Raw genomic sequence first — 20,298 nt, forward strand, 5'->3', positions numbered from 1 at the left:
CAAATTTGGGGGTGAGAAGGAAGTCTAAATAACACATTGAGTTTCATTAACAAAGCAAGAAAACAAAATATCTTCATGAAGGAAAGAACAACATCATAGGATTGTGAAGACAGCTGGACTGCTATATAGACTGCTAGGCAAACATGGATGTCCAAATTGGCTGGTATGACATTAATATTTGTGGTCATACTGTGTAATAAGAATCCCATTCAAAGTTCCAGAATTCATACTCTACTAGGTTATTTTTGGATATATAGTAAGCTTTATTTTCATTTTCAGACCCATCATCTTTCTCTGGAACACGGAAAAAGTTTCAGATTTCATCCCTTCATCTTTATATACCTGCCAAGTCCCAAGTTTGCCCCTGAAAGAGCTGCCAGCATCTCAACCATCTAAAATCACCACTCCCTTTGTTGAACTTTGAATTCAGGGTTTGGCAGATAAAGGGGGAGGAAATGATTTTCAGACACTTCCGTTTTTATGTATGGTTGTAGTTTTAAGTCTGGATATGTAGACTGAGACCCTCCAGTCAATGCAATCTGCACAGAACTGCTTGTGACCCTTAAGCCTCTTTTCACTGGAACACAAAATGCCCTTTAAAGTAAATCAAATTATTATTGGGGTGGGCAGGGAGGAGAGGTGTGTAACAGGCTGTGGAGTTTGTAATGCATAACTAAGTTAGCATTTCCTGTGTCTGACTGGACCTCTCTCGTCACAGTACCACACAGGCTAATTGAGGCCACACAATCCATCAGAGGCAGCACCCCTTCCAAACATCAAGAACCAAAAAATACCATTTGACACACCTATCTCTATAATGCACACTGGATTGTTCAGTCTTCTGGATTTTCCCCTTGTCTCCTGAAGTTTGAACTGCTCTTTGGAACTTCATTAGGTATTTTCAACTCCACTCTTCAGGAGGAATATTTCATTTATTGGAGCTACTTTAGAATTATAATATTTTGGAGAAAGTGCGTTTGGTTTTTGACATTATTTTCATTTCTCTAGGCCCATTATCAGTATTAATTGGTCTTACATAGGACTTCCTTAAAAGAAACAGACTTATTTTTACACTGACTGCATTGTTTCATTTATGAAAATTGTCAACATACTTAGACAGAAACATCAGGAAGAAGATGGCAGAAAGTCAGCAAGATATGGCTGCAGGGTAAAGATCTTGCCTGTAGCTGAAAACAACCCACAAGTAAAATGTATGCTACATGAGGTCTGCTAGAGGCAAACCCACAGGGGAAAGCTTCAGTGTTACAAGCAGAAGCAGTGAGATCCTTTTCAGGCTGTTAGACTGGGTTTGGAGGGCATGACAAGATAGCCTAGTCTGTCTGTAAAAAGAACAAAACTCACCCCAACATTTTTATGTATGAAGAGGGATCCCTTCAACTAGTTTCTCTAGCTGCTAAATCTAAAAAAATATAGTGATTCAAAAGAAATAGTGATTCAAAAATATAGTTTTTCAAAAGAAATCACTGAATTTCTCTGCTTTAGTGTCTCAATCCATCCAGAGATGTTCAGATGCTGAAAACATCAAATTTAGGCTAGGTTCTCCCATGCAGTATTATTATCACAATCCTCTCCAGGTCTTGGATCACTGCCTAGATGTGCTCATTTTTATTTCTGCCAGCCATTTCAGGATGAATTGTTTTATTCTTTCCATTAAAGAAATAAAATATTCGTCTCTCAACAATCCAACATCCTCATTTGGACACGTAAAGAGAAGAAAAGGCATTGTTACTGCTAATGATTCCTATGAGGATTTGAAGGTCAGGAAAAAAATATTCAAGAGGTCAGACTCTTTAGCAATGAGAAACTTATTATGCATTTTAGGAGGGAATCTGAAAAATAACTATGTCTTAAAAATTTGGGGATTGTGGTCCACTGTATTGTCTAAAATTATTTAATCTGGAATTACACAGGCAGAGAAATAAACTGATGTTCTGCTAAATGTTTACATAATTATATTCTCTTCTTCGGATGGAGGAGATACTCAAAAGTACTTATAAAACATTGCATTTCCAGAATACTGTCAACAGTTCTTTCACAGCTATGTCCCTTTCTGAATACAGAATTACTACCTTAGATTATATTTATCACAAATATTTTTATCAAAGTTATACAGAAGCTATTTGCCAGTAACTGAGCCTCCTCACATCTTTCCCTGTATATTTTCTTTTTATTCAGAGATACCAACCCTGGAGAGGTAATTTTAAAATTACCCTTGACAAAAAATCTATCTGGCAAAAATCAACCAATCAATCAATCAAACAAGCAAACAAAATTCACATTAGGTCATATGTTGAGAATCTGAGTTGCAGGTGTCACTTTATATGGACAAGATTTCACCCAGATAAAATACTACCTAGATTCATAGGATACATAAGAAGTAAATTCAACACTTCTCTTCAAAGTCATCAGAAGTATTCACCTCACAACAAAAGAATGAGAGGAAACAGCAATCTGAAGCTGAATGAACTTTCTTTGACTGGGAAAATTTGATTAACATCACTGGTTTCCTTTTTTCTTATCCTCTGTCTTCTTCACAGCATTAGCAGTGAGATAACCCTACTTTTTGTTTTTCTTTTGTTTATTTTTTTTTTAACGATATTGTTATTTGACCTGGAAGGAATGTTCTATTTAAGTGAATCATATCATGGCCTAGCAATACTAAAAAGTTCACCACAAAATTAAATTGTAAGACTCTACCAAGTCATATAAGATAAACACAGCTCATATTTTTAGTTTTACATTAGATTTAAAATTTTTTATGTTGAAAAGCATGGTCTCTTCCCTCCACTAGTAACCATGGAATAACTTGCAACTCGCTGTCTAGGCACACTGCAATTTATGGACTCTGTTCAAGCACAATCATTGTCTTTTTGAACAGGTCTACACTTCTGGAAGAAACCCCCTGCATTATCCCTTGACTCTGCAATTTTCATTAAATTCTACCATAAAGCAAAATAAATTTACCTACAAACTCTTTTCAATAACACTTTTATTTGTTATTATTTCAGTCATTGAGGAAAATATGTTCCCATTCTGGTGAGCTCATGATTCAAGCTGTGGTGTCAATATTTGATATACGTAGATGTAGCACGATTGTTACTGGTTGAATACTCAAAATAATTTGTTAAAACCCACAAGTTAAAAATCCCTATTAAGAAAGAAGTTACCTTTTACACCTTGTTGTCCAGACATTGTCAGTGGTAAAGTATGCGTAGAGTGGATAACTTGTGATCCTACAGCCTTGTTCACCTGTTGCGGGTGATGGTAGAGTTTTGGAGAACTGGCAGTCTGCACAGGAATCTGACAAAGTTTACCAGTGTAATTAGGAGGGCACTGGCATTTATCTCTAGAACTACACTGGCCTCCATTCATGCATGGAAGGTGGCAAATAACTGAAATGAAAACAGAAATAAAAATTTTGTTAATGACTTTAGCTTTAGTATTATCTGACTTGGTATCACACACAAGTTGAAGAGGAAAATAATAGAGCTGGCGAGCTTCGTTCTTCATTCAGACATCTGAGGAACCACTTCCTTTCCCCTCCTTGTGATCTCTGACCTCTGCCTCATTCGCATCTTCTCTCCATGACAAACAGAAAGCAATTCTTCCCTTAGATATCCCAGCTATTTTATTTAATGATGCTATTAAGCAAGACACTAAACTAATATGGTGTCTGGCTACATCTCTTATTCACACTTTAGTACAGATATTCTTATTTTTCAGCCTCCTGCTTCTGAAAATCCTGGACTACTTACCCTTTCCTGGCAGTCTGTGAAAAAACTCACCCGAGAATAGAAAGTACTGGGACAAATTTTCCATTTTGACTTTAAGTCTTGGCTGTTCTCTAGAAAACTATCTCTTGCAGAGGATCACGATTTTTGCTTAACATTTATTGCTCAGATAAAAGAAGCTAATTTGTATCCACCCATAAAGATCATAAAAATATCAAGAAGTTCTACTGAAATTATTTCATATACAAACTCCAAAGCATAAACCTTGTAACTCCAATATAAAGACAAGGGTAATTATTTGTGTACTAGTTAGCACTTGCACATTTACAGCAATATAAATTATCAGATTAAACATGAAAAATGTCAACATCAAATGAAAAATATTTCTCAACACAGAGATACACGCAGTAATAGGCATGGTTCAGCACTTTCTAAAAAATATAATGTGGGACACTATAATCAATCACAATGTCAATGACTGTCAGAATTTCCAAGAATGAAATTATGTGAAAACAACGGGAAAAATACCATAAGTTTTTGTTCAAGACAAACAAAGGTCATTTTTGTCAGGAATCAAATAGTATCTGAGAAACAGAGTTCAGTATCCCTTTAAGATTTAAGATAAGTTTCTGACTTTAAAAAATAAGAACCTTTACAGTAATCATGGCATTTTGCTGGACTGGTATTGCTTGGTCTGTAATGAATTACAATAAAAATGACAAACTGTAGATAATTCAAGGTAATTAAGAACCTAGTGCTCATTACTCCAATTGCTGCAACCTCTGGACAACCACAGGGTATTACTGTTATGAAAACCTAGGAAGGCCAGTGTTGGAAAAGGAACCTGTGTGTTGTGTGCTTCAAGAAGACAAAGCAAAACACTCAGCAGCCCAAAGAGTTGTAACCCAGCTGTGTAATTCCCTTGGCCCAGCAAACATGCTGAAGAAACAGCGCACTCAGCCCAGCTCGTCACAGGGCACCCTCACATTTCCTGGACAGAGTTTGGAATGCCAATGCCCGATTGTCGGATAGGTCCACGCACAATGCAAACTGCCAGAATTGTTTCTTCACTGTGCTCTGCAAAAGTATATTTGACATTTTTCTTGTCTTATCTTACATCTACATTTAATATAAACTGACTGAAAGTACTTCAAGCTGTAACATTGTGTCAATGGTACTAAGTCAACCTTGGAAGACTATCCATGACAGCACAAGCCTTACTTTTTTGGGTCCCAACCCTTGTTGGGACTTCATTTGAGTGTATAAAAGACATCCTTACAGAACTGCTGTTTGTTCAGAGCAAAATGAAGGAGGGTTGACAACAGCAGTGACTAAAGCATGACAGACACCTCTCTCTCTCTGGTACCATTTCTTCCTGAGCAGCCATAAACAAGCAGCTGCATTGTAATAGAGACAAAATACAAAGAATTTTAGTGCTTTTAAAGAAGTGCCTGAACGAGGTTGAACACCGAGGTGGTTTCCATGCAAAATAAAATCACACAATGAAACAATATGAAATAGAATTAAGGGGGGAGCAGTTTGGTGTTTGAAGGAAGTACAGTGAAACAAAGGCTAACAAAAATATTTTCACTGTGGAATTCCTTGAGTGCAAGAGGTCTACCCCATAGACTTTCTTCCCCCTCTCTTCAGGGTCAAGGCAACAAGGTAACATGCAAAATCCACCTTTAAAACAACATAAATATCCAGAATTTCCACCCAAATAAATTAATTTCTTCTGTGCTACTTTAAAACAATTCTTATAAAGCAATTGACATCTAGATGGCCAAATTGCATGGGTATCTCAGCACCACCAGGCACTCTTCACGTGTTCCTCTCTTGCAGGAATCGGGTGGGTAATGAATGAATAGGCACATGAAAAGCTTTGTTTTTGAGCAAAACAAATATTGGGAAGGAAAAATGGTTCCTTCCCAATACTGGGAAGGAAGATGCCAACAGAAAATAGTTGGTTCATGCTCCTTCTCACAACTGTTTGCTTTGGATATCCACCCAAATAATTTGTGCAAATAAGTGTAAACAAATGACAATAAAAGATCTAGTATGAGGTAAATAATTAAGAATATTTAATGCCTCAGTATTTAAACATAACCAGAAATAAAAATTCCAAGCTTCAGACATTATCACTCAGTAAACTGGTAGTGATTTACATCTCTGGCCTAATGTATGAGGAAGGAAGTTGAAGTGAGAATACATGAAATTGATTCTGAGAATATAAAGTTCTGTAATAACAATTCCAAATTTTGAAATATACAATTGCAAGTTCAAATCAGCCATGCAAAAACAAATAGGATGTAATCTCCAGGCTAAACTGAAAACTTGACAATATCAAACAGCAAATATTATGAGAACTTAAAAAAAAAACCCTCAAAACAAAAGACCAAATAAAGAATAAAGAAAAAACCCATACAACGCTGAAATAAAATTTCTGATGATTTTAAATAGGTGTAAGCAGCCCACACTCTTGTTGCATGATTTCTTCAGGTAGTTTATGGCCAGGAGAAGGGGCTGCATTTGATTATTACGCTGGTGCTGGAAATCACAGGCACACAACTTCACTAGAAGTGGCATATACACACAGATCATTTGAGAAAAGACGCATAAGCCCTCAAAAAGGCAGAGGAAGGAACTCTGGTTTTCCTTGACAAGGCTCTGGGAATCTCTGTTTAACAAAGACCAAAGAGCCCCAGGGAAAGGACCACTTAAGATAGAAACAGGACTAAAGCCAGGGTATGTTTGAACAGCTCAACCTCTCCTGTAAGTTTTTTACTTTGTCTTGTCATTGAGGCTAAAGAACCTAAACAGAATGGCAGAATACTGCCAGAGGCATAAGGGACATTCCTGACAAAAACCAGACCTATGCTTTTTGGGAGAGACCATTTGAAGATGCTGGGTTTGCATGTAAGTTCTCAACTGACATTCGGAAAAAAGGGTACACTGAAGCCTGATTCTCACTGGGCTGTTACCATTTCCTCCAAAAAGAAAAAAAAAAGTAGAAGAAATACAAGTATCCATTATGGAGTGAAACATTCTATCTCAGACCTTGATAAAAATGTGAAGATAGGTCTGCATAGGATGAGAAGAAATTTCAGCTCACATGTGGGTATCCTACAAATTAAGCAAAGGAAGTATTAATGGATCTAAAAAAGGCAACAGTTTCCTCACTTGAGTCTACTGTAAACTAAGTATCTCAATGGTTTCTTAAGGAACAGCCAACATATGATTGAACAAGCCTAATTTATTTTTTTTTTTTTTACTATAAATGAACACACATCCTTTAGAAATGTGGAGACAGGTTTAAGAGAACACAAACACTTTAAGTATTCTTCCCATCCTTGGGCATTTAATTGGTAATAGCAGGTTTTGATTCCTCTGGCATCCAAAATCCTTAACTCTTCTCAGTCTGACACAGCTTGCTGGGTATCACTGTTTGAAATGAGCCAAGCAGGGAAGATGCATCAAGATCCCCCCACAGGGAGTCTCTGAATGGCTCAATACATAGAAAAAGAACATGTGCAAGATGAATTCCAATAAAGCTGCCACAGAGATGGCTTGGAAACACTATTACAGGGCATGAAACATCAACAAAGAAGCTAAGAAACCACTGATAAATACAGTTTGTTCATGTAATTGCATAATCTAATTTGTTTTCAATACTCAAACAACCTCGAACAGCTCCAGATAAACTAATTTAATCAAGTCCAAATGTTTTCATTTAATCAAAACAACGTGTAACAAAACAAATTCCAAGCACCTAAAGCCTCCTAATCCTTAAAAAATAGCCTATGCTTACCCAAACAAGCCTTTAGGATGGAAGGAAACTCCCTTCCTGTAACCAGTGTTAGAGAAAATGAAGATGGGTTTTGAAACGTTCCTCATCAGACTCTCCAAATGCCTTTTCTTTTACACCTCAGGGGACATATGAGTTTCCCTCACCACTCTTTGCTTTTTCTACTTACATGCTATCAACAATTCAAGCGTAAGCACTATTCAATCACACCAATAGGCTTGCCAAGGAAAACCTTGAACTGCTTATGCAGATTACAGTATTTCCACTGGATGCATCACAAAGAACAGATTAATTTTGTCTCTGAGTACTGTGGTTATCCAGCATTACTACATGCCCCCCAGCTGTTTGGACATCTTTCATCCACCCTGTTACTAAGCACACAGAAAGCACAGGGACCCCTACACAGACCTACTGAGAACAAACTGTCACACTGCCATATGCAACCTTCTTATAATACAGTGCTCTGAAACACCACAAGCTTTAGGTAAAAGTTGAAACCCAGAGGTGCCACATATGGATCTGCACAATTGCTCTAAACTTATTTCCGCTTTCTAATTGTGGCAACTCTTACAGTAACTGAAAAAAGGCACAGAGGTGTGAACTACAGTAGTGATGCTATCTCCCTGGTTTAGACTCTTCTGTACCTTTTTTCCCTTTTTTTTCTTAACTTGCGGTACCTCAACTTTGTAACTAATTGATCCTAAACTCTTTTCAGATTTCTGGTTGTAATTCAGAGGTGTTACGTAAAGAAGTTGCAAGTTTAAAATTAATTATTTCATTACTTTAGTAGCATTCAGATAATCTTGGTATCACAAATTTGTACTTGAGGATGCAAAGGGAGAAAAGAAAATCTTAAAGTGGCCTTAGAAGTACAATACCTCTGCATTCACCTCTGAATTTATCCTAATGTTTGTATTTTGACTTTTAATATAAACATTCCATTGCAACAAGAAAAAGCAATTTAACAAAGTAGATCTGATAACAAGAGCTCCAGCACCACATGTAAGAATGATTTTTTCTGCTTCGAAAACACTGAAACACCTCTGTATTTTTCAGTGGTGTTACACCACTGGAAACAGTGAAGTGATGCCCTGCTCCTGTGACTGGCCTAGTTACATGAACACGATACTGAAGGCACTTGAGATGTTTTTCTGGAAAGAGGTAAAATCTGCAACACTGCAGGGAAAAAATTTGAACAGGAACCTAGCTCAAACCTAACTGTATGTTAGAAAAACACGCAGCTACTAAACTGGGTTCTCAGCTATTGCAAATTAATATGGTTACTGACTCCATTAGAATTTGCCTTATATTTTTAAACTACTATTACCAAAGGATCTTTAAAAAAAGTAATGCACCCCCACTTGGGAATGGGATCATAAATCATAAAACCAGGTAAGCAAACCAAATTACTGCCAAAATAAGCAAACTTGTGGTGCCATTACAGTCTGCATTGTGCATATTTTTTTGAGCTAATGGAGGCTACACTGTCAACTATGGAACATCCTCATACTGAAATTTGGGGAGCAAGTTCAGATCATAAAGGATAAGGCTGCAATATGTGATAGAAAAATATATATTTTTGAGTGAGCCTCTTGATAGCAAGAAATCCAGAATGAACATGCACTAGATAATTTCACTGTACTTCTCATCTGTCTTCCTCAGTTTTAAACTCACTACTTTAAAACAGCTCAGGAAGAAAAGTTGGATGTTGAGAACTAGAAGATGTGCACACAAAGTCAACCAAGAGACATCCAATATGTCTCCAGGTATTTAATTAATCTCTCATTGCAGGTCCCAATGGGATGGGAGTCCCATTGGCCCTGGATCAGTTCTTTCCAAACTCATGCAATAAGCCACCTATTTTCAGCCATGTCAAATGCAAAGTAGGTGTAGGTGTTGTGTAGGTGCTTGACATGATAACCATCTGACCAACAGCTGCCAATAAAACTCTTATTGTTACAGTCTAGAAAGAACAGGGTGGATGAAAAAAAGTCTTAGGATATTCAAATACTAGCAGAAAAATTAAATGTATGCTGTGGCATGGAAAATGGCCTAAAGCTGTGCTTACTCAATATAGAAAGGGTATAGCAAAAATTATGGTAGTTGCAAATGATTGACAGGAGGATTCTCACTAACAGGCATGATGCTTAGTCAATCCTTGCTAACTCTGCTTCTAATATTCTCAGTATCTGAGATGATTCAGACAGTATTTTGGGAGGCAAGGAGACACTGCTAAGGAGTCATCTGAGTCACTCCTACACTGATCATAGGTGGCAAATTTATTGACATTATTAGACATCACCCTGATATACTGAGTATATCACAACAGTTAGGTTTAGACTCAGTATACTAAAAAAACAAAACCCTACCAGTTGCTGTTTATCAGGAATTAATGCCTTACAAATGGCCAGGGTCAGACCTTTGATAAAGACGTTAACATATACAAAAAAGCTACTCCAGACATTTCTTTGGATTTCTAGTGTATTTATTTTCCTCAGAAATAAAATAACCAAGAAAAGCTGGCTTTGGAAGAGCAGCAAGTTAGCACCCTTGCTTAAAGCAAGTGTGCTGCAGTATAAAAACTTTATAGGTATCAATTTAAGCAGTCCTGAATAACTACTTAGTTGATATCATCAAAGTAGGAATATTGACATCAAGGTGCATAGTGTCAGATGAAAACTACCCTTCCTATGTTCCCAGGGTTTTTAAGACTTACCCTACTGTAGAGTGTTTCGTGCGCCCGAGCATGTGCAATACTACCATGTATTAGTTAATGTTGTTGAAACACACATATTTTCAATAGAACAAGAATTCAAGAGAAGGACAGGTAAGAATGAACAGCAAGCATCTTTATTGCTAAAGGATCCTTCCAGACTGAATTCTTCCCTTCAGGTGCCAGCTGAACAGCCCTACCCACCTTTAAGGACAACAGGATTGATGAGCAATTTGACCATAATGACACTAGGCTGTCATTGCTCATGCGCTGTTACAATCTGAAGACATCAGTGAACTGATTCTCTGCTCTGACACCTATTGTCCTATTAGGCTATTTCCAAAAAACAGATAGGACTCTCACATGGAGCAACAGCCTGTAGCATAAGGCAGAGAAAAGAGCTCCTTCTAGACATCTAACTACTTGATTACCATCAAACAAAACAGCAACACGTTCTGAGAAACGCTGGCCATGCTTCTGTTATGCAAAGGTTCTGAAGACCACAGAAGTAGTAAAGGTGACACTGGCCAGGGACATCAGCATCCTTACAATTTCTGGCAACTGAATAATAGATATTTAAGCTGATGGGCTGGCTTCAGCTGGGGTAGAGCTAATTTTCTTCACAGTGGCTGGTATGGGGCTTGTTTTGGGTTTGTGCTGACCATAGTGTTGATAATGTAGAGATGTTGTTATTGCTGAGCAGAGCTTACACAGAGCCAAGGCCTTTTCTTTGTGCACTTCCACACTGGCAAAGAGGCTGGGGATGCACAGGAAACTGAGAGGAGACACAGCCAGGACTGGTGACCCCAAATGACCAAAGGGATATTCTGGACCATATAATATCATACTCAGTGTAAAAAGCTGGAGGGAACAAGGAGGAAGGGATGGACATTCAGAATGATGGTATTTGTCTTCCCAAGTCACTGTTACACATGATGAGGCCCCGCTGTCTTGGGAGTGACTGAACACCCGCCTGCCCATGGGAAGCAGTGAATTAATTCCTACTTTTACATCGCTTGCATGCATGGCTTTCTGCTTTCTCTATTGAAGTTCTTTATTTCAACTCAAGAGTTTTCCAGCTGTTACCCTCCCAATTCTCTCCCCAGTCCCACTGATGAGGAAGTGAATGGCTGTGTGGTAATTGGTTGCTGGCTTGAGTTAAACCACAACAGCTGAGATTCATTCCCATTTAACCTTTCGTGCCTTCTTGAGCCTCACAAGTTCGGAGTGCTGTTATCTGAGGTTTCCTGGTCTGACAGTGAAGACAGGCTGGCCCAGCAGGCCAATAAGGACATCCACAAGCCAACTTGCCATACAGGTGCATCTCATAACCCACTCACAACTAGGCTCCTAACTGAGCTATCTTGGTATGGTTTGGTGAGCCAGATGAACCTCCAAACTTAGATCCAAATGGTCTATAAACACTGATCTACTGCATCCCACCATACCACAAGACAAATAACAATAACAAAATTATGTTTAAAATAGAAAAAGAAAAGCCACAGAAACTGTAGTCATTACAAAAATTTCCAAATATCAGGAGACTGGTCTCTAATTACTGTAGCATTACCACAGCGCTCATTTTGGTGTAAAAACATCTACAAGAAGAATAAAATAAGAACAGACTCTTTAAAGTGGATATTCATTAGCATACAAATAGCAGCTCATAATCCAGACATTCATGGAAGAGTTAAAAAACATGAAAAATATAGGCTATGATTTTCTGGCACTGGCTACATCACAAGAAATTGGAAAGTTTTCTAGGGAGTTGACCTTGTGGAGGTGACACAATGTGAGAATGGGATGGATATTGCTCAGAGTCTGAGTAATAAATTAGGTCATCAGAGACCAGTGAAAAGCTAGAGACTCAAATCTTGGAGTTCTGAGAGGAAAGGAGAACAGTCACTGCTAGTGAATAGGAAGGATAAAGATTACTCTGCAGAGAATGTACAGCTGGAAATTAATTAAAAAAAACCCACAACTTCACCACCCACTGTGGTTCGTATAACCATAATAGATGCATAAATTGTTGCACAAGCTGTGTAAACCTAAAACACAGTCAATGCTCTGCCTGGTCATGTCCAGTTCCAAGCAACTTAACTATGCACCAAATTCCCTGAGCTGTGTACAGCCTCATTGAGAAGTTTCACACCACAATGTTGTACCCAACCCTGTGTGCTGAAATGCATACAAGTATGAAAAAATCCCTTTCCCCCCTTGTCACAAAAGGCTTTCTGCGTAACTCTAGTTAGACAGAAGATGTTCTAGCACCTACATTTATAGCATCTAACATAACAGACTGAATTTAATATACTCAAACAATAAATGCAATGGACACATTAATTGCATAAAGGTAGTATTACAGCTTATGTTATGAAGCTGGTCTCCCCTGTTTACCTATACCAGCAGCTTCCAAAGCAGGGTGTGCTCATCCCACACAGTGTGCCAGAAAATGCACTGGGATGCAGGAAAGAACTATGTTTTTTACCATTAATAAATAAAATGAATTCTCAAAAGAGTTCATTTAGTCTTTTTCTCATCCATTTTACTTTCTATTTTGACTATGGTTTATAATGGACAAATAGATGATATATACAGTAGTAGGTGCATGTAAATTATAAATATATACCTATTGGAGAGAGTGTTCAAAATATTTTACTGATAGGAATGTGCAATCATTTGCACTATACATCCCATGGATGGAGGTAGTCCTTCTCAGGGAGAAGTCAAAGAACTCATTTCTAAATGATGAGATGAACAGCTGCTAGAAGCTCCCCTAAACTTGAAGTACCTGAGTAATATCAAATACGAAAATTTTATTTAATACCTCATCTTAACATCTTTAAATTAAACTGAAAATACAACCAAAATGAGAAATCAAGAAATTATTTGGATGAATAAAATATAGATTAGAAATACTCTGTTTGGGTTCTTAAAACTCAATCCTCTTCCTGTGCAATCAGAAAATATCCAATTTTCCTTCTATTCATTGACTAGCCGCCCTCAAGACTTCGCAAGAGATGAGTGGGCAAAAAAAAAAAGAGTTTAGATCTCCCATAGACTTCAACTTGATTCACATTCACATATCCCTAGTCGAAAGTTCATGGTCCACCCTCTTAACAGGTTTTTATGGATATATAGAAAACTCACTGAATTTAAGTGTGTACATAATGAAGATAAAGTTAATGTTCCAAAAGAAAAGTCCAGGAATCCCAGTGCTTCTACAAAATAGGACTCTCAATTACAGTGATACTCAAATCTAAGAGCTAATTACAGGTGGAACGGGTAGATGAACACTATACAGACTACTCAGGCACAGAGATGGGAATTTTCTGGAGCAGAATAAAAAACCAGAATGAGCGGTAGAAAGGCTGAATGGGGAAAGACTGTGATCAACAGAACAGTGATAGCTGCTTGCTTCCTTCTGACTGTACTAAGCCCAGAAGGACACATTAAATACAAACCCATTTGCTAAGAAACCTATTAATGATAAATGCCATATTTTAACATGTAGAGAAACTTTTCAGACTCTTTCTTCTGTACTTGCATAATTTAGAGGCAATTTCTTTTTTAAGCCAACGTTGGCATATACTTGATCTTCAGTGAGGTATGTGCAAAGACATTTAGTTTAGCAATAACACAGTTATAGCTGTACAAGGTAGTGGATCTATATGAATATGCGACAATGTAATCATTCAAATAAATGCACTCTTAGTTCTCTTTTTACAGTACTTCAAGTCAGATGTACATAAACTAATCTCTATAAATTAAAACCATATACGGTAAAATACAACATTATGCATTTTAACTTAGTGTTCTGTTTTGCTTTAACTTTGAGGGAAACATACTCCACGTGTTTTTGAATGGCTGCAGGTGTGGATTTTGTACCATTTCCATTTGTGGTTTTTCCTATGACTGCACATCCAAAACTGTGTTCTCTGTAATAGACGTTTTGGGGAGTACTCTGAGAGCAGATGGACTTTTGCTTCATGGTGATGGTCTGAAGTCTTTAAGGTGAGTGTGGGAGCTTCGGCAACAAGTTGCTAACAGACTTGTATGAGTTCAACCTCATTAAAATCATCTGACTGAACAATCTCTTTTCTATCAATTAGCATCTGGCCTCCACTGGAATCTGAGGCAAAGATGTCAATTTTGAATAATTATTTTAAGATTATGAACAAAGAGCTCACAGATGCTGTAAGTTCCATGGCAGAAACCAGAATTATTTCTTGATGACAAGTTCCGATAAATACATGGAGGAATGAAAGCATTCTTTTTGAACAGATGTGGATATCAAAACCAACAAAATTGTTAAAATACAATTTTTCTTAGTAACTTTAGCACTGGAAGCCCATAATTGAAAACGCATTAAAGCCCTGAGCTTTGCTCAGCCTATAGAATGGTACACTTGCATTACAGGATAGAATTGTAGTGCACCAGTATTTCAGATTAGAAAAGCCTATACTATACTACCTGGACTATAAGTAAATTAATTCATTCTGCTGTCAGCTCAAATTTATAGAACAAAGGGAGACTGGAAAAAAGAAATGCCTTTTGAATTCATGGTCATAACTGGCTCCTCCCAAATAATTTTGCATTAGCTCTTCAGGCTAGGAAATGCCTTTATCCTACTATCTTCTATAAGGCATAGAATAGCTTATAATAATAATCTCACCATTGTCATTATTTTAGCTACTCAGTTCACTGTCTGAGGAAAAATACTTGGCCTTCATTTTGCTACAGCTATTACAATCTCTTGCTGCAAGAATATTTCTAGCACGGTCATCATTTGTACAGATTCAATTTCAAATTACCAGATAAAGCAGTGGATAAATCCTAATGTCCTTTTTGTATTTTTTTTCCTGAGACATACACACTGGCAGACTCACCAACTTCTTTGACTACTGTTGAAGAAAGTTTAAAAAGTTATTCTTTTAGCCAAGTTGTCCAAGAATTCTGAAGTTTTCATGCGTATATTAAAGGAAATAATATTTCATCTGGGAGCAAAAAAAGCATAAACCAACAAAGCCTGACAAGGCACAAATTATAATTACTGCAAGAACAGAGGAAACAAAGCACCAAATAAGGCTACAAGGTAGCTACCAGAGACAGTAAAAGGACAAAAGTGATAATACTAAAGGAATAATAAAGTTCTTGCATCACTTCTTCATATTTGCAAGTTCAAGTACAAAACTCAAGCTATTTCAAAGTAACACTTCATTCTTACCCACAGAGAATATTTACTAAAAACCCCCATGAATTATCATATGCTGTTCTTGAGCTATGTAGTTTTTCCAGAAATAAACTTCTCTTCAATTAGGTTGTCTGATGGAACACATAAAGTTGACATAAAGTTGAAACTAAAAGCATTTTATAAAATTAAAATAAAATCACTTCTCACTTATGTTACACAAAGAAATTTTAAAAATCTCTGCATGACATGTGTTAACAATTATTTTAAATCCTCCACATATCTGCTACATCTCAGATGAAGCCACAGGAATAGTGTTTTGCTGGAGCAGAGTTACATAGGTCAGACATGATGAGTTACCTACACAGGCTGACACCATTCACCAAACAGCAAACACAACTTCAAAACAGAGAAGAAAGTGTCACTCCTAACATGTTACTTTTCTAGCAATTCTTACTAAACCCAGTAAAACAAAAGAGTAAAATGTGATGGGTAAAAAAGTGAAGCTGCCAGAAGAGACTGTGACCATAAATTCCAACAAATCTACACAAACACTTCTACTAGATGTTGGTCTTTTATATGTGTTTACATGTCATCAAATTAGCATTCCACTACTATTTAAAATATGCCTTTTCACCAAAAGGATACTAGAAAATCCTCCTCAAATATCAGTGTTACAGCTCCTCTTCAGGGTAGTAGGACATGTGCAGTATGTATCATAAGGAGCAAAGAATTAACAACTTTAATACCAAATGGTAGCAAGAAAACCCAAATCGCTTCTCTTGGACTTTCTGTCTTATCTAAACTACAGAGAAAGGCAGTTGGGTGGCTTGCCAACAGGCTGCCTTGCTTGCAGGTAATTGCCATTTTTAACCAACACTACTCTTCGATAATGCCTGAAGTGCTTGAAGAAAAAGCAATGCTATTCCTACAACACTAACAGTAATTCATGATCACATAGGTCTGAAAAAAATTCAGGAATTCTGTCAACATTCTGTAAAATAACTGCTTTAAATTTTCACAGTTCTAAATAGTTATGCTTACTAAACTCATTCCTAGATAGGAAATTCTGATAGAATAATAATTACATAGTGGGTCTTCTTACTAAATTTCCTTTGAATAACCTATTGTTTTAAAATATATTGGTCAAAATTTCTTTCACTGCTTTCAACAGAAGACCAAATAAAATTTGAGCAAAATGCTTCTGCTGCTTCTTGGAAGTTTTGGTCTATACGTAATTGGAAACTTCTGGACAATCTCCATTATCTAAAAACATTTAAATAGAGTCAACACAGTAAAGCTCAAAATTTTTTTGGTAGAAAATTACAATAGGAAAAGCACCAAAATTCAAGCGACAACATAATTTGAGCATTATTGTAATAGAGTACAGAACATCCAGGTCACTGTGATCCATGCTGAAAATTTCAGAATTTATGATTACATATGAAGGACCAGATAAATTTTTATTTAAGACACCATGTTCACCTGGAGAAGGCTTCAAGGTGATCTCACAGCAGCCTTCCAGCATCTAAAGGGAGCCTACAAGAGAGCTGGAGAGGGACTTTTTACAGGACAAGAGGGAGTGGCTTTAAATTGAAAGAGGGTAGATTTAGATTAGATAGGGGAAGAAATTCTTTACTATGAGGGTGGTGAGGCCCTGGCACAGGTTGCCCAGAGAAGCTGTGGATGCCCCATCCCTGGAAATGTTGAAGGCCAGGTTGGATAGGGCTTTAGGCAAGGTAGTCTAGTGGAAGGAGTCCCTGCCCACGGCTGGGGGTTAGAGCTCTAAGATTTTAAAGGTCCCTTCCAACCCAAACCCTTCTATAATTCCATGATTCTGTTTCCTTTTTTGACACAGATACTGCCAAGTGCTCAGACACAAAATTTTTATAGAAAGATATGCACTTTCACTGGCAAGCATGCAACTTTAACTTCTCATTTATAACAGTTTGAATGAACCACTTTAAATGAGATGCAGGGCTGCAAATGAACAGTGAATATGAACCTAAGTATTAAATGACTGCTTGCTTTACTAAGTTCTGTCATTCCTGTTCAATGAATGAAGAACAGATCTCTTGGGAAAACTCTATAATTAAATAAATATACATAACAGTGGGGGGGGGGGAAGACATGAAAATATTAATTTGGGCATTTACTAATTCCTTATTGCTTCATTTTACAGTTTCAAATTAGTCATTGCCCTCCCACTCCTTACACGAAGAGAGTTCATTTCAAAATTAGAATGTGGAATAATTTTGAGTAGAAACAGGACACCTCACTGCGTAACTTCAACACTCAGAGAAACAGAAAACTCATGTGCTATTCTATTCCCATCCTTTCCTATACACACATACTGACCCTGCTTTACAAGCCTCAGTAGATGTATCAGGACTGAAATACCATATAAACTGCACATGCATCAATCCAATAGAAAAATAAGATTCATCTATTCAGCAGAAGTTTCCACCCAGATTAAATGCTTTCATTCTCCAAGCCAATGAGATATTGAAGGTTGGTTAGTTTAGTTGCCACATATCCCATTCACAAAATGAAACTGCAAAAAACCCCTAAGTTTCACTGAAGCAGCCTGGCAATCAAAGAGGTCATTCCTTTTAAATACCAAGCTTTCATCACCTTAAATTGCAGTGCTAGGAGCTATTCTTCACCACAGCCAAAAATCTCAGCTACCTGAAAAGCAGCATTCCCCCCAGTCCTTCCCTTGTTGTGGGTTTTTTTTTTAATGGCTTATCCATATTGTATAAAATTTTCAGGAAACAAGGTTTGTTCCTTGCCTGGGCTCGCTGCTACCAAACTTCAGCTGAATTGCAAACTGAGCACATTTTAAGAATCTGAAACAATCCGTGACAAATCTTGAGTAGCCGTAGTACAGATATAGCAACTTATTCTCTCTGAAAATGCAGTGCTTACAAAGCTCAGAACAAAGTTGAAAAGAAACAAAAAAATTTACTCTGGCTCATTATTAGAAATAATTTATTATTAAGAACAAGGCAAACTGATGTCTAACTAATCTGTCATCTGAGAACCTGAATTCAGTCTCACATACTAGAATGCTGCTCCTGCTACAGAAATGCATTTTAAACTTTTACAAATAGGGCATGTGACTGTTTTCTCTGGTTTTAGGAAGAACAAATATTTAAAAAAAAATATAATGGAAAAGTGCTGTTCACTGCTTTAAATATGTATTTCCTGACATGACGTTCTGTTTCATGGGTGCATTTTAAATACCAAGTCATCTAAATAAGAATTTCCACACATTATGGCTTAACAGTAAGTAAAGAAGTTTAGAACAGGGACTTCAAAGCAAAATTATGAATGTTAAACAAGTTAAACATAATTCATCTGTTAAAAATATAACAAAAGTTAATGATCTTGGAAGACACAAATTACTTCTGCTTTATGTATCAGGAGATACCAGGACAAGCCTAAGCTAGTGAGAGGCACTACTTAGAGAACAGATACGAAACATTATTTCAGTAGTATGTATTTAAAACTCCGATTCAAAATCTTCTGAAAACTGTGATTGGTGAAACAATTCAATCTACAGTTATAGGATTCCTCTTCTCTAGTTACTAACAAGTTCATGCAGCATTTTTATATTTATTTGGAGATCCTTTATGTGCTAGTTCAGACCTTCTTAGTCTTCTGTGAAAATGACAGTAGCTGGAGCTGCACTAAACACTTCTTGTCTTTAAAATGTAGTAGGGAAGATAGCTAACAGGCAAGCTAAAATCCTTATCCATGTGTAGCAACTTGCTTTTATACATTTTTCAACAGAAGACGCCTTTATCTTTGCATCGAGGACTACAATAGGCTACCTTTGTGGAATGTTTCTAGCAGCCCATTGTACCCAGTGCACCAGAGCTGCGTGGCCTGAGGCCAGGAAGGAAGGTGTGGAACACGTCTTCACAGGTCAATTTCCACTCTCCAAGTTTTCAAGTATTTGAGAGAAGGTCAAGTTACAGCACAGATTTACATAGCAGACAAGTTACATGACTGCCTGTTCTCAGCATTTCATAATTTCAATAGAAAAATTAGGTCAAATGAAAGGGGGGAAGAATAACCCTATCCTTTCACGCTAGTCAGAAAACTAAACAAAAAACTTATTTAGCTGGGGTTCTTGCCAAAACCTTGGTAAAAATCTGCATTGGCAGTAAACACAAATTAAAATGATAAGATTTACCATTCCTTTACAAAATACTTTTTTTTTTGTGCCTCCAGACAACCACAAACAAACCCCAGCATTTGCTCTGTTCCTGTTTTAAAACACTGGTTTTACTCGTAGTCCAAAACACATAGATTTTTACAAACATGCATACTATGAAGGAATGAGTTTGTAACTTCAAGGGCTTTCCCCCACAGCCTGACGGTCTAGTAGGAGTGTTAAAAGAGGGAACTGCTCTTTGTATCATCTGTCCAGAAGAAAAGAATAATAATTTCAAATGGTTTGCCCCCCCACCCTCAGAGCATGAAATACACTGCACTTGAAAAACAGCAATATTGGCCAGCCTCAGCACTGCCTGAACTCAACGTTTATTCTAGACAGAGACTAAAATTACAGTGTTCATATTTGGCATTCTTTGACTAGAAATCCACTTTTTTTTTTTTCAGAAAACAACACTATGATATTTTCAGGATAACTACAAAATTACTTTCCAAGACCAGCTCAGGGTATCATAATGTGAAATGACAATTTTGAGTTGTTTAGGTATGTACCCATATATCTGTATATCTTAACTTACAAGGTAAATAATTGCACACAAATGCCTATTTAATATACAGTTAAAATATGCTTATCATTATCCTAGGTAGCTTTCAG

General features: G+C 37.1%; 1 protein-coding gene across 8 annotated transcripts in view; it reads right to left on the reverse strand.

Moving 5' to 3' along the window:
- Positions 1–20,298, reverse strand: part of LTBP1 (latent transforming growth factor beta binding protein 1) — a 185,766-nt gene that overhangs the window by 101,308 nt on the left and 64,160 nt on the right. For all 8 annotated transcript variants that reach the window (XM_068185291.1, XM_068185292.1, XM_068185290.1 and 5 more), the window contains one exon: positions 3,189–3,413. In XM_068185291.1, the coding sequence (XP_068041392.1) occupies positions 3,189–3,413 (225 nt within the window). The remainder of the gene's footprint in view (positions 1–3,188; positions 3,414–20,298) is intronic.

This window comes from Anomalospiza imberbis, chromosome 3 (genome assembly GCF_031753505.1).
Source record: "Anomalospiza imberbis isolate Cuckoo-Finch-1a 21T00152 chromosome 3, ASM3175350v1, whole genome shotgun sequence".
Classification (NCBI taxonomy): domain Eukaryota; kingdom Metazoa; phylum Chordata; class Aves; order Passeriformes; family Viduidae; genus Anomalospiza; species Anomalospiza imberbis.